General features: G+C 40.3%; 1 protein-coding gene across 10 annotated transcripts in view; it reads left to right on the top strand.

Moving 5' to 3' along the window:
• Positions 1-16,008, top strand: part of CELF1 (CUGBP, Elav-like family member 1) — a 67,579-nt gene that overhangs the window by 17,602 nt on the left and 33,969 nt on the right. For 9 of the 10 annotated variants that reach the window (XM_015415748.1, XM_015415742.1, XM_015415723.1 and 6 more), the window contains exons 2-4: positions 13,370-13,557; positions 15,467-15,549; positions 15,804-15,852. In XM_015415748.1, the coding sequence (XP_015271234.1) occupies positions 13,380-13,557; positions 15,467-15,549; positions 15,804-15,852 (310 nt within the window). In that variant the 5' untranslated portion in view covers positions 13,370-13,379. Of the gene's footprint in view, positions 1-12,131; positions 12,176-13,369; positions 13,558-15,466; positions 15,550-15,803; positions 15,853-16,008 lie in introns of those variants that run through there. The other variant, XM_015415693.1, reaches the window with a different exon arrangement.

Raw genomic sequence — 16,008 nt, 5'->3', positions numbered from 1 at the left:
CTGGCAAATACTGCATTTCAAGGAGAGAGAAGAGGAGTTCAGTGGACTTGTTGACTAGTTTTAGAAACTGTAGTTCCTTGTCTGGCAAGTGGTAACAAGCAAAGTTCCCTCGAGACTGCGCTAGAGGGTACTGGCACACAACATTTTAGCTGGCAACACATGGAATTTAGCTGGCAGCGCAAGCCTACAAGTGAACTGATGCAGTGAAGTCCAATCAGCTTCCATATGCAAAAGACCTTGAAGGTTCCATATGCAACTGACATTCCAACTGCCTTGCGGGGAGGGGGGTGAGTTTGAGGTGTGGAATGCAGTGAAGTCCAATCAGCTTCCATATGCAAAAGACCTTGAAGGTTCCATATGCAACTGACATTCCAACTGCCTTGCGGGGAGGGGGGTGAGTTTGAGGTGTGGAATGCAGTGAAGTCCAATCAGCTTCCATATGCAAAAGACCTTGAAGGTTCCATATGCAACTGACATTCCAACTGCCTTGCGGGGAGGGGGGTGAGTTTGAGGTGTGGAATGCAGTGAAGTCCAATCAGCTTCCATATGCAAAAGACCTTGAAACACTGGGCGGGACTGCACAAAGCAGCCAGTCAACCCAGCCAGCGTCTTCTGACTGACAGTTCAAGCGTCCATACACTAAAGGAGTGCATTTTAGAACTTTGGCACCCACTACTCAATTATATATAAGGAGAGATAGGGATCATTGACTGTAATGGTCCCCATAGGCTGTAATGGAGCCGGAAGAAATCGATATTTTTTTTGCACACCATTATTATGCTTTTCAGTATGGTTTGTAAGCTTTCTTGAGTCACAGGGAAAAGAATTCAGATTTCTATTTTTTTGTATTTTGTATATTATGATTGTTTTATGCTTACTCTGTACATTGGTCTCAAGACCACAATAATAAACTAAACTAAAACTAAACACAGGCGAAAGTGGAATATAAATATTTGAATAAATAAGTAGTTTAGGCAGATTGAAAACTTTTAAGCAACTTCCTGTTTGTTAGGCTAGGCAAGGTTCTGGCAGTGATTGTTCCATCTCTGTTATATTTGACCTGTAATGCTGGTTGTCATATTTCACTAAAGAAACCCAAAGTAGACTGCAAGAGTCCTGTTCCCCCATCCCACCCCCCACCCCCGCAAATGCTTTCTAAAGCTCAGCGCAGGGCAACGATCTGAGGCTGGGGATAGTGGGCTGGGGATGGTAGACCTATTCTCCAGAGGCCAGGTTTACTAATATAGTGGAAAGGGGTGGGTAGAGCTGTACTCTGGAGGCCAGGTCTACCAATATAGTGGAAGGGGGTCAGATGGATGAAGTGGTTCATTTTTTTTAATGAATTCCACCAAAAAGTTTCCACGTAGTATCTGATCAATGTTTTTCTTCTAACTCCACTACTGAAGACCTTCTTCAGAAGTTTCAAGAAGGCATGTTATCTTTACCATTTGCTAAATTATTACAGGTTTCTTTGGATGGGCCAAATGTAAATCACCTTTTCCTGAACAAGAATTGAAAGGAGAAATGAAAACTAACCCTGACTGGAAAGAAGGCGAATACAAATTCACTGACCTTGGAACATGTAGCCTTCATGTTGTGTGTGGGTCTTTTAAAACAGGATTGACACAGTGAAATGGGATCTGAATTCAGTCTTGTGCAACATATATTATCTGTTCAAAGATTCCCCAGCTAGGTGAGCATCATACACTGCTATGACAGGAAACACACAGTTTCCCTTGAAGCTTTGCTCCATTAGGTGGTTGAAGGGTGTTACGTGGCTTGATAGGGCTGCACTGTTTTTGACAATGTCAGGAAGTTTGTAGAAGATGCAAAGCTCCCTAACAATAAACCTGAAAGTTCCATAAAATCTGCAGTGCAAGATCCACTCATGAAGTGTAAAATGGTTTCATGAAAACTATTGCTGGGATTACAAGCCATTTCTACAAAGGTTTCAAAGTCAAAACGGTTGGCACCTTTTTTGTATGAAGAGCTTCGTGAGCTAATCAGGAAGCTAATGACTTGTTGCATAAAATCACAAAAGCTGCAGAAATTGTCATCACATTCACAGTTAACAATTGACATGAAATTGTCTGAGAACTTGCTTTGACAGCAAAGAATCTCTTAAAAGGAACTAAATTAAGTGACATAAGAACATAAGAGAAGCCAATGTTGGATCAGGCCAATGGCCCATCCAGTCCAACACTCTGTCACACAGTGGCCTAAAATACCAGGTGCCATCAGGAGGTCCAGCAGTGTGGCCAGGACACTAGAAGCCCTCCCACTGTTGCCCCCCCCCAGCACCAAGAATACAGTGCATCACCTGCCCCAGCCTGTGAGTTCCTATCTCTACTTTGTGGCTAATAGCCATTGATGGACCTCTGCTCCATATGTTTATCTAATTCCCTCTTGAAGCCATCCATACTTGTAGCCACCACCACCTCCTATGGCAGTGAATTCCAAGTCAATGCCAAGTGGCTGAATTTTACCGGGAATGTTGAAACCTGGTAGTAGCAGTTACTGAAAAGTTGGTCAGGAGATGTCCTTTGAAGTTGAAGATGGCTCGTGGCTTATCAGCATTAGTTCCTGCTTTCATTATACACAAACTAAATGTTGGGATCACCAGAATAATAAATTGAATCAATTATACAACTGCTGAAAAATCAGAGCAACAGTATAATGCTTTAACCACAGGTGCCCACAGTGAATTCCAGGCTCAGTTGCATGCGTATGTGGTAAAACAGAGAGATGTCAAATTTTAGAAAATTATGAAGGCGGGTGGGGGAGGATTCCGGGGGAAAACCAGAAATTTTGGGGAAAATTGAAAGACACACAATACTTGCTGTCATATCAAACCTAAATTAATTTTACTACTTTAACAACATAAAATGCATCATGTATAACTTAGCATATAAAATTGCAATATTTGAAATATTTATGGAATTTAAATATAATGCCTTTGTTTACTATAAGCAAAATTGAAAATATACCCAGTACTTAAGGGAAAACCACAAGCCAATGCACCCTGTGCTACTTTAACCCATATACCTTAATTTTTGCTATCTGAACAATAGAATAAGTAGGAATTAAATAGTATCTGCACAGGTAGATGTAGTTCTAGCTAGATGCTGTCTTCTTTCTTTGGCTACTGGTTAGAGACAGCTCAGTTCTCAATCCACTTTAAGAGTTTTCCTCTGAGGCTTTGGTGGAGTTTCTGTCCCACTTTCATCTGATCTCTTTTCCCTCCAGCAAGGTAGGCAATAAGCTGCTTACAGCAACTCTGTGTGTATATGTGTCAGAGCACTTTGAAGGAGAGGTGAAAAGGTCAACCACAAGAAAAGAGTCCGGTCAAAAGGGCCACAGAAGCAATGAAATCCCTACATGCTGCCCTCATGAAGATCAAGTAACCTCCTAGGTGCAGAAATTCATTCTGTATATGAACGTGTATGTGTACAGCATATCCACCTTGTCTTCAAAAGCATTCACTCATTCTAAAAGAGAAAAGATTTCATAGAAGTTTTTTTCAATACTACCCAAAATTTCCATATTTTTTTAAAGGGGAGGGGAAGTTGTTCATTTCCTGAATTTTTTCAGTTTTTCCCGGGGCTGTCACCTCCCTTATAAAAAAAATGATGAAGTTGGATTGGACACATTTTACAGTGGTATTTAGATGGCCAACAAGATGCTCTCATGATAATGCTTCAGTTGAAAGTGGATTTTCAGTTAATAAGTCAATGTTAGTAGAGAATTTGCATGAAGAAACTGTTGTTTGTCAACACTGGGTTTATGATGTCCTGAGTTCTCGAGGACTTGAATCTATTGTAATTGATAGGAGTATGTTGCAGTCTTTCAGGCATGCTCTCACACAGCACACTGAGTACTTCGAGTTTAAATGCCATCAGCAACAAGAAGAAACTCTGGGAAAAGAAGAACCTTGAAGAAGAAATTAAACACCTTGAAAATGCTTTCAAAAAGGCTGGGGGAAAAGCCAAAATGAAAGGAGAAACAATTGATTAGAAACAGTTAAGAGAGGGGGGGGGGCTGTAGAAAATTGTAGAAGTGTTAAAGGCAAAGGTTCCCTTGATCGAAAGCCAGTCGAATCCGACTCTAGGGTTGCGGTGCTCATCTCCGTTTCAAAGCCGAAGAGCCAGCGCTGTCCGAAGACATTTCCGTGGTCATGTGGCCGGCATGACTAAACACCAAGGCGCACGGAACGCTGTTACCTTCCCATTGAAGTGGTACCTATTTATCGCTTGGTATCAGTATCTAATTTTTTTTAAAGGAGTATTTATATTCTAATTGCAGTTTCAGAACTAAGTTTCATATTGTTGCTTCAGTTAAGCCATTTTAAGAATATTCATTGAAGTTTATTTTATATACTTTTTAGTGTAGTTTTGAAACAAGAACAAAATACTCTGTCAGTTGTTCATGTTTAGAGATTACATGTATTGAAGTTCAATCTTTGTGTAATTTTTAGTGCTGTTTCAAAACATAGGTGTTCAGTTAACAATCAATGTTTAAAGAAGTTCATACTGAAGCTTTTATCCTGAAAATTTTTTTTGCATTTCAGTACTTGTATAATTTTAAACCATTTAATAAAATCTTTATTTAATGTGATGTAACCTATGCATTTTTTAATTTGGAGCTATTTTTGAATGGTGAACAGGGAAATTGATGAAAATCGGTCAGGGAAATGGAGAATAAAATTTTAGTGGCAAACCTGCAGTGAACAGAATTTTCGTTTCTGGAGTCTGTAAATCTCTTTAGAACTTGTATGAGAATAAACTGACCCTCTTTGCGTAATCTATCAAAGTACATTATTGTTTCAGAAAAATATATAAAGGAGTTTATCTTATTTCAAAACTTACTCCCATTTTCTACACAGAGCTGACAAACTTTGAGTACCTCAGTATTTGCCATATTAATGGCAGGTGAGTGCTGATTGTCCTAGAAAGGAAATGATCACATGAGCACATTCACTTGGATCTAAGCCTTTTCAAAACAGAATACACACATAGGAGATATTTTTACCACTACTTCCTTACTTCTGCAGCTCCTTGTGCCTGCCTCCCCCCCCCCACTTTGCTAATGAAGTCTGGAGGTCTTCAGAATAAAATGCGGTGCAGCATGGTGTGTGGGAGGATTCAGCATGAATAGGAAACTGGTAGAAATTAATACCATACATTTTTGCCTGAACAGTGCAAGCTCCACAAGCCACAAAAGCTCATATGAATGAGGGACTAATTTCTGCTGATTCTTCCCTTTGCTGCACCCCTTTCTCCTGCTGTGTTGTGTATTATTCTGGAGGAGCCCTCAGTGCCATTAGTAGGACCTTTGGGAGGTGTAGGAAATTGTGCAAGGGGGCAGAATCCCTTTTCAGAACTCACTCCATTCATGGAATCAATCCCCTTTTCCTTCTTAACTCATTCTTGATACTGTATACACAACACATCATACTGGTGGCCACCCTGCTGAGTTGTTTGGGTGCCTTGACAAGTTAATATGTCTTTGGCAGCTCAGACTGTTTATGGAACTATATTTCACCTTGGGCTCTTAGAAAGGCAAGGTAGAAACATTTTAAATAACATTTCAAGCTAGGGCTTGAATTGTTAAAATAACTGTCTTGTATAAGTGCTTGTGTGGAAGAAGGGACTACTCAGAATAGGGAGTGAATATGGCAGGAGAGGCTAGCAGGAAGACAAATGAATGTGAATTAAATAGGGATCAGTGTGTTGGATAGGTGTGATTTTGAATTGTTCCTGGGTGCTGTTGAGCTTGGGTTTGATATGAAAAAATGATTGGCCACCTGAAGAAGTTCATTAATGATTTGGAGTTGGGAGTAAGCAGTGAAGTGGTTAAATGTGCAGATGACACGAAGTTGTTCAGGGCAGTGAGAACCAGGGAGGACTGTGAGGTGCTCCAGAGGGATCTGTCAAGGCTGGGCGAGTAGGTGTCAAAATGGCTAATGAGGTTCAACATAGGCAAGTGCAAAGTAATGCACACTGGAGTAAAAAATCCTAACTATAGCTATATGTTGATGGGGTCTGAACTGGCAGTAACTGACCAAAAGAGAGGTCTTGGAGTTGTGGTAGATAGATCCCTGAAAATGTTGACTCAGTATGCAGCTGCAATAAAAAAGGCAAATGCTATGCTGGGGTTTATTAGGAAGAAGAAGAAGAGATTGGTTTTATGCCCCGCCCTTCACTCACAGTCTCAGAGCGGCTTACAAACTCCTTTCCCTTCCCCTCCCCACAACAGACACCCTGTGAGGTAGGTGGGACTGAGAGAGCTCTTTCCAGAACTGTCCTTGAGAGAACAGCTCTGACAGAACTATGGCTTGCCCAAGGTCATCCAGCAGCTGCAAGTGGAGGAGTGGGGAATCAATCCAGATTCTCCCAGATTAAAGTCCTTGCACTTAACCACTACACCAAACAAATGAGCCACTATCATAATGCCCCTTTTTAAATCTATGGTGCAGCCTCATTTGGAATACTGTGTACAGTTCTGGTCACCGCACCTCAAAAAAGATATTACAGCATTGGGAAAAGTGCAGAAAAGGGCAACTAAAATGATTAAGGAGATGGAACTCCTTCCTTATGAAGAAAGCTTAATGAGGTTCAGGCTCTTTAGCATGGAGAAACAACAGTTGAGGGGTAACATGATAGAGGTTCACAAGATTATGCATGGGATAGAGAAGGTAAAGAAGTACTTTTCTCTCTTTCTTACAATACAAGAACTCGTGGGCACTCAATGAAATTAATGAGTAGTAGGCATAGAACAGATCAAAGGAAGTATTTCTTCACCCAAAAAGTAATTAACATATGGAATTTACTGCCACAGGGAGTGATAGCAGCTATGGGTAAAGACAGCTTCAAGAGGGGATTGGATAAACAGATGGAGCCAGAGGTCCATCAGTGGCTATTAGCCACAATGTATAGATGGAACACTTTGTCTGGGGCAGTGATGCTCTGTATTCTTGGTGCTTGTGGACAACAGTGGGAGGACTTCTGGAGTTCTGGCCCCACTGGTGGACTTCCTGATAGCACCTGGGTTTTGGCCATTGTGTGACACAAGAGTGTTGGACTGGATGGGCCATTGGCCTGATCCAACATGGCATAAGAACATAAGAGAAGCTAATGTTGGATCAAGCCAAAACCCAGGTGCCACCAGGAGGTCCACCTTCTCTTTCGTTCCTAAGTTTGAAATTAGACTGCCTCTTATGTTGTGTGTTTTGACAAAACTAGAGCACCCTATAGCACAAAACAGCTTCCCTCAAATCAAGAGCTTGGTAAACAATCTCCTGGTTTAAAAGATTTCTCTCTATAGTAGTATTCAGTGTCTCATGTTGGCAATTTTTGGGTAGAGAACTTGGTTGAGAGTCTGAAGCTAGTTTGTGTTCCTTCTGCTCTGTTGCACACAGCTATCTTCATGGATCTGACACTCTGTTTATCTGACAGTGCACTCAGTACTGCTTCGTTAGGGAAAATTGCACAAAACAAGCCCAGTGCATCAGCATTTTCATTGTGTACTGAGCAGTCTCTCTCTTCACATGGTCACATCCCCTTTTTAATCCTGGTCCCCATCTTACTTTCCCAGTCCAGCTTGTTTTTGTGGTGTCTACTGCTGGTCTCCCCCGGCTTGTATACTTGTGGCTTGAGTGTGTTCTGTGTGTGTGTGGTTCAGTGTGTTAAGACCTGCAGAAATTCATTAGCAGTGTTTGGTTGATTTGACAAAACAGTGGTCTACCAATAGTGGTTTGTGGTCAGCAATGGCTGCTTTTAAATTGGATTTCCTCCCAGAAATGATGGTGGATCACTGCTCTTTGAATGCCAGCCCTATGTAAGTACTTTGGTTTCATAGCTTATTTACAGGCATGCTGACTGACTTGAATTTGTTCTTTTCATCATGGTTTGTGGGGATGTTTTATTTAATGTTCTTTAATTGAAAGGGGGGAAAGCAGTAACAAAAAAGGAGATCCAGGTTCTTGAAAATGATGCTTCGAAAAGACCCTTAGTTGATATACTTGGCACAATATACTTCATAAGGCACAGTAGACTAAATTTTCTATCAGGTGTTAAATTGTATTCTACATTGAACTGACTTAAAGCAGTATGTCCTGATTCTAATAATATTAATTAATTACTGTATATATTTTTTATTCTCTAAAAGAGATACACTCTGTTGGCTGTCATTAAAACATTAATTTATAGTACAGATTCTGCTCTAAATCTACCCCATTTCTGCAATCCAGGAGAAAGCTGTTAATGTATATGTCTGTGCATTTTAACCAGTACATTTTTAGAATAAACATTTCCGATAGAATTTAAATAGAACTGAATACATACAGCAGCTATGCAGCCACTTTCACATACACATGTTTTATTTAGTTAAGGTATTAGAGTCATAGAAATAAACTGTTTTCTGATAAATATGTGAAACTATTGAAAGGTGTGTAATAATGACTGAAGCATACATTCCTACCTGCCCTCCAAGGTTTCTTGAAACAGACAAGTCACCATTGTGATCCTTAAGCTGAGTTAGTGTGAGCTAGCTCACAGTTTTTTAGCCTCCGGCTCACACATTTTTTGTCTTTGCTCAGGAAGGATGGCTCCAGAGCACACTCATTGATGCAGTAGCCAAATCTCTTGCTCACAACTTTCATGCCAGTAGCTCACAAAGGAGAATTTTTGCTCACAAGACTCCACAGCTTAGAGGGAACATTGCAAGTCACCATTGTGATCCAGAACACAAGAATTGGGCCCTACAGGAAAAGTTTGCAGAAGGAGTTGGTGAAATGGATCTCTCCACTCCTCTTCCCTTTGCACCCCCCAAGTCCAATATTTCAATTTGGGGGACCATCATAAGCAAAATGCAGCGCGGTGCAGGGGGCAGTGAGGAATGGAAATTGAGCAAACTGTCTTGCACTGCCTCAGTGCTTTCTCCAGCTATTTTAGTGTAGGGCATAGGGGCTGCTGGAGAAAGGGGATGGTATGAGAAATCCACTCCGCCAACTCCTGACATGAACTTTCCATAGGATCCAGCCCATTGATGAAATTTGTAATTCAGCAAAAGTGGTTTGTGCAGCTAATTCCCATTGTCTGCTATGAAAAGCAAAAGTTCTCATGCCTTTCCAGAATCAATAATCTGCTCCAGCAGCACTGTTAATATATGTTGACTGTATCACTGGAAGTATGTGTAAGTAAACCTCTGTAATTTCAGTAGAAAAACCAGTGTAGTGGTTATTGTTGGTCTACAGTCTGGGAGACTACAGTTTGAATCGTTGCTATGGGTGACCTTGGGCTAGTCACACACACTTAGCCTAACCTACCTCATAGAGTTATTGTGAGAATAAAATGAAAGAAAGGAGAAACTGAAAGCCACTTCAGGTCCACATTGAGAAGAAAGGTGGAGAACAAATGAAGTAAGTAAATAAGAATACCTGGGGTCAGGCGGAAGTTACTATATAGCTCAGGTGGAGGTTACCATGACCCTGTCCCCCAAGCAAGTTATTTACTCCTAGCTGATTTTTCAGCTTCAAATTGTAAGAGACCATCCCTTTGGGAAGAAGTCAGTGCAGTACACCATAAAAACGTTTTTTAAACGAGATGTTAAAGTGCCGTCTTGATAAACCAAATACTAGGGGCCAGCGATAGAATAATCATCTAAGCCTTCAAAGACCTGCTGAAGTAGCCTTTCTTTTTTTCTCTGAAAATTTATCTTTTTAGAAAAATTTTATGCGTTACAGACAGAATCAGCCAAGACAATAAATGTACAATAATAAGAACAAATCATGCCAATAAAAACAAGTAGATAAAACAAATCAAACCAATAAGGTAAATAAAAATGCCATTAAAAACGAGCCAGATCACAAAGGAGTCTAAAATGATATTGTTAAAACAGTCTTTAGGCTAGGAGAAGACCATTAAATAGCTTTAAAAAGATGGAATGCTTTAGTTTTGGCCTGGCGCCTAAAGGGAGATAAGGTAGGCTCCAGGCGAGCCTCAGGTAGGTATACATTCCAAAGGCAGGGTTCCACCACTAAAAAAGTGTGCAGGTGGAGGCAAAGAGAGCAGTGCTTGATAAGAGGACAATACATGAGGAGGTGGTTCTTCCAGTACCCCAGCCCTAACAGTTCAGGGTCTTATAGGTAAAAACCAGCCCAGAATATGGGGAGAAAGAGTTTCTGTATCCAGCCCTCTAAAATAATCTGGCTGCTACATTCCAGACCAAATGAAGCTTCTTAGAGCTTTCAAAGATCACCCCACATTACAATTATCTATTCTGGATGAGATCAGAACATGGATCACCATGGCCAAATCACATTTGGAGAAACAGCAGTAGCTTGTGACTCGGTCAAAGAAAGGAGGGAGAATACCTTAAAGGTATCTAGTAGCTGACTTTTCTGGCTCCTTAGCCCTGCAGCCTCCCAGGGCTAGTGTGAGGGAAATTGGTTCAAATAACTAATAATAATTTTCAAAGTGGCTTTAATTAAATCTTTTTAAATTTAGCATAATTCATGTTGATGTTTTAAGTTGAAGTGATGATATAAAAAGATGAAAATGCCAATCACCACTTTGGGGTCAGGAAGCAATTTTTTCCAGGCCAATTTGGCCAGGAATCCTGGGGGTTCTTTTGCCATCTTCTGGGCATGTAGCAGGGGTCACTGGGGGGCGGGAGGGGGGCGTGATAGTTGTGAATTTCCTGCATTGTGCAGTGCGCTGGACTAGATGACCCTGGTGGTCCCTTCCAGCTCAATGAATCTATGAAATCTATGAAAATATATGAAACTTAATTAAAATCAAATTCTGTTCTGTTTTATATACTTGTTTTTTATAACCCATTTGTGATTTTCCCACATTCCTTTATTTGGAGTAATTCTGTTGTTCTGTACCTTTAGTTATAAAATTGTGTGTGCTTGAGATCTGAGATCATATAGGTTCAGTTAAGAGGCCTGGAATTCTCAGAGTGCCTAATGAAGATGGGCTCTGAGTTGGGGGTCTGTCAGCAAAGGGAATTAATGCCTGTTGTATTTTCAGTACAAATTTTGAGTGTTATCCATATCTTTAAGAAGAATGGTCTTGCTGCTTTTCTCAGTCAGTGAAAGGCTGGGGGAGGCCATCTTTTTCTTTTCAGTTAAATCCAGAACAGCCACACTGACTGCTTCTTTGGAGCAGTGTCAGTTTATGACAGAGTCACAAACAAGTCCATGAAATTTACTGACTTACAAATAAATTATATTATTTTTTCTGCCTAACAAAAACCTGTGTTAGTAAAGTCTAGGATCAAGCTAGATAAGGCACTGGAACTTCTGTGATCAGGTCTTTGTAAATAGCTGTGTGGAGAGGGGGACCTATTTTATTTAGAACTATGATGGGGGGGGTGAAAATTCCTTGATATGATGGATCCCTATGGAGCTGTGTGCTCTGTTAGGACAATTGTGCAGGCATTCTCTGTGATTGCCCCAGTGGGGTAAAATATCAACTCCATTGTACTGTTTTAGGACGGGGAACATACCACAGGAGGAAAGAAGCTCTATGCATATAGCAGAATGGGGCATTAGAGTTCTTCGGAGGTAGAATAGATCCCTTTAAGTGAAGGATGTCATGTTTCTAATGTTCACCTATGTTAAAAACATTTCCCTGTGAGAAATAAGTAAGTATAATGGAGGAAACTAGTTCTAGCCCAACCTTCTCCCTGTTGTGCTGGTTTTCTTTTCATGCAGAATTTTTAATCGGAGTAATCTGGAGCTTTATATTTTCTGTGTGTTCTAAAGTGGGTCTTGTGAATGGTCTTGAGCCATTGGGAAAGATGGGGTGTAAATATTTTAATAAATAAGCCTCCCTCTCCGATCCACAATACCATCAAAAGTGGGTTGTACAAAAGTGCTGTTTAGAAGGGAAAACACTTTAAAGCTCTGCCCATAGAATTCCCAGCTCATAATCTAGTTTGACCATACCTGTTTCACGTTTGTTATTGCCTAAAGGCATTTTTTTGCAGTCCTAGCATATTTTTTTTAATAAATTTTTATCTTCAACATAGAACAGTGAAGAACATAACTATAACATGATGAAAAGAACAACGTTGGTTCTGATACAGCAATACAGCCAACTGACATTATTTAAATAACAGAGGATACATTATTATGCACATGAACATGCTTACATCAGCTCATAAACAGGTTAGTAGCATTAGTTTAAAAAGGCACTTGGCATATTAACAGGTTGGTAGCATTAGTAACAACTATGCATTCAGATACAGAGCCAGTGTTTATCCTTAACAAAAGGGGGAAGCGCTTCTTTTTCTGAGAGAAACTGAATTATTGGAAACCACATACATACAAGTGATGTTTGATAATCCTCATTGGCATGATTAGCTATGCCATTCGCTATTTTTCCCATAATAAATTGCATCCAAAGCTTGTCATACCACAGATCTAAAGGAGAGCCTGAATCTGATTTCCACTTAGCAGCAATGGTGAGCCTAAAGGCATTTTTAAAGTTTACTTTAAAATTCCTTTTCAGTCATATTTAGGAATTTCTGATTATAGGAGTATACCATGCCTTGAAAATAACCACACATTAAACAAAAGTAGTCTCACATTAGAAGAAGTGCATGTCCTCTGAGCATAATAGACCATGTTCTAGTGTGCAGGGAAGGCTATTAACATTATCTCAGCCTCTCTTTCTAGATTAAAATTGATGTTTTCAGAGTTACTCCCTTGCTGTAGCAACATTTATTTATTTCATTTATTTATCAAATTTTTATCCCGCTCCCTCTTCCCTGAGTGGAACTTAAAGTGGCCAACTACATATAAAATACATCTGATAATCTTTCAGATACTCTATTTCAGTGTTGACTTCTCGATTACAGAAATTAAAGGCTAGCAAGTATAGGTTACAGGGACAGTTAACACAAGTTGTACTCCCATTCCTTCATCCTAGCCTTGTTCTTTCTGCTTTTGCTGAAGGCTAGAAAAATACAGCCTGTGGGGAGACCATATAGGGTTGTTTCTACTATCAAAAGGGTAAAACAGTGGCCAACAGTGGTCTATTTTGTGTCTTTGACAGTTATTATATGTTCAACTATTTGGATTGAAATTAAGACCTCAAACTGAACTTGCTAAACAGTAGTTCTACATAGCAACGTCTGGTAGAATGAAATCAGTAAATTGGTGTGGAGAACTTGGAAATGTGCATGATTTTTTCGTTTATAATCTATTTAAACTTTCTTCCTTTCAATTTACACTGAATATTTGCAGAATTTTTGTAATAACATTTGAAATTTTAGTATCCTTTTAGTAAATAGGAAGGATGGTTTATCAAGGCACAGCTAAGGAGGAGATGTATCAGCTTTTTCTCATTGCCCTGTGCAGCTCAAAGAAAATGAATGGCACACTGGATCACCCTGATCAACCAGACATTGATGCCATCAAGATGTTTGTGGGTCAGGTCCCACGAAGTTGGTCTGAGAAGGATCTGCGGGAACTATTTGAACAGTATGGTGCCGTCTATGAAATTAATGTCCTGCGGGACAGGAGCCAAAACCCTCCTCAAAGTAAAGGTGAGAGCTCTTTTTAATTAAAAATGTCGTTTCCAGTGCGTATTGTGTCTTATTCACATTGAAATTGATATGGGTTAGTGTCTACATACATATGAACTTTGGCTCTTGCTTCCTTGATCTATGTAATGTGATTTGTATGATCAGTTCCATGTTACCTTATGTGGACTAATATCAAGAAAACCAATGGTGACTTTTAGGTCTGTAGCACACACTATACAGAGCAAGCTTGAGTTTGCCACCAAATATACAGTTAACAGGGAGCTGCAGACAAAGCTGACGTACCTACATAATATGAATATTTTGAAGCATGTCTTTGTTGAATTCACTCTTTGCATTTTAAGTGTACGCTTAGAAACACGATTCATGAAGTAGCCCTTATTACTGGGATGACTTACGTAGTGTTCCACCATTTTGTTATCTGTTAGATAAGATGTACACAAAGTAACCTTTGTCTGCTTAAAATCCATTAAAACATCTGCAAGAGTACCAAGCCTTTTATCCCAATTAGCTTACTTCAGTTTTGAATCCCAAAGGAGGAGAGGCAGAGCTGCCAAAGAGCTGCTGGGAGCTGCTAGGGAGTGTGCAGGCTCTCGACCTCTTATCCTGTCTAGTTTATGATCGGACAGCTAGGTGAATGATAATTGGAAAAAGCTTACCCTTAACATTGCTAAATTTGTCTCTTAAGCTAAGAATAAAATGTGTGAACTCTTAGTTGCAGAAATGTGTTTATTGGTTAAATTAAATGTTCTGAAGGTTAACACCTGCTCTGTAGATGCAGCAGAATGAAGTGTTAAGAGCTCTGAGGTGGTAGAATAAACTATGTATACCTTCAGGTAGAGACGTTCTCTCATGTGGTTTTTTTTTAAAACCCAAGCTCCTTGTGAGAAAGAGTAGTATTTTAAAATGTGGTCTACTTGAAGCCTCTACAGTTTGTTTTGCCACTTCAGTCTGCCACAGTTAGGCTGCGGTCACACGTAGAATTTGCCGCGCTGACGATATGGATGGTAGGCGGATTTTCCGGGCACGATCTTTGCCGCGCTGCAGGATACCCGTTTGGTCGGCGTCTCCCCCCTAACCATGGGACCTCAACCGGGACGTGTGCTCGGGCGGCCATGCGTTAGATTCCTCCAGGGCAATTAGCCACGCCTCCCCCCCGCGATATCCAGCCCGTGTGACCGGGGCCTTAGATGTACAAATTGCAGACAAGATGAGGTTAATCTTGACAGGAAGCCACCTTCATGAAAAGTTTAAATATTATGCTTGAATACTTACATTTTCCGGGCACGATCTTTGCCGCGCTGCAGGATACCCGTTTGGTCAGCATCTCCCCCCCTAACCATGGGACCTCAACCGGGACGTGTGCTCGGGCGGCCATGCGTTAGATTCCTCCAGGGCAATTAGCCACGCCTCCCCCCCACCACCACCACGATATCCAGCCCGTGTGACCGGGGCCTTAGATGTACAAATTGCAGACAAGATGAGGTTAATCTTGACAGGAAGCCACCTTCATGAAAAGTTTAAATATTATGCTTGAATACTTACATCCATGATAAAGTAACTTATCTTTTAAAACGTGTATTATAAGTTCTAGCATTATAAGTTATTTTCTGCAGGTTTAAACGGGGCTGGCAGCTTCTGGTTAGTCCAAGTTCTGCAACTGTCTGTTTTGTCTCTTTGACAGTTATCTGGCTGTCAAAGTAAAATACTCAATTGGTAAGTCCCTCTAAAGTGGTGCTCAAATATATTGAAAACATGTTCTGGTAGGAATGTTTCCCTTAAGTCTCAAAAGTCAGGGACAGCTTTCATGCAGTAACTTTCAGCTATCAAGTATTAGGAAGGCAGCTTTTTATGTTGTGATTTTAAAAAAAAATTAAGCCCTCAGTTTGCAATTGATGTGTTTGCTTTATAGGGTGCTGTTTTGTTACATTTTATACCCGTAAAGCTGCACTAGAAGCACAGAATGCCCTTCATAACATGAAGATTCTCCCAGGGGTAAGACAACAAGCGCATTCTCTCTCTTGTATATCCCTAGTTCTTCTGTTCTCATTTCAATTTGTTTTGGGTGCCAGCTTTTCTGGGATGGATGTGTGGAATCTTTTGGTTCTGCTAACACAAACTTGGTCTTTCCTTGCCCCTCTGCATTGGTTTATAATCCAATATTTTAAAAGATAATGGCTGCAAAATTCTGGTTCTGTCGAGTATGTGGATAGCATTTATCTATCCTAATCACTTTCTTTTGTTCACAGATGCACCATCCTATCCAAATGAAGCCAGCTGATAGTGAAAAGAATAATGGTATGTGTGTGGAGAACAAACTTTCTTTGAAGATCAGCCTGTTAAGCTTAGACAAGGGAACTTTCCACTTAAGAAACGGTATTGTAGTTTCCAACCTCATCTATGTGGTTACCAAGGCATCCCACATTCATTCTATCTGCTGAATAGTCCATGCCA

The sequence above is a fragment of the Gekko japonicus genome, unplaced genomic scaffold, assembly GCF_001447785.1.
Source record: "Gekko japonicus isolate JY-2015 unplaced genomic scaffold, Gekko_japonicus_V1.1 scaffold2116, whole genome shotgun sequence".
Classification (NCBI taxonomy): Eukaryota; Metazoa; Chordata; class Lepidosauria; order Squamata; family Gekkonidae; genus Gekko; species Gekko japonicus.
The sequence above is the reverse complement of the archived record's forward strand: the minus strand, read 5'-3'. Positions and strand labels throughout refer to the sequence as shown.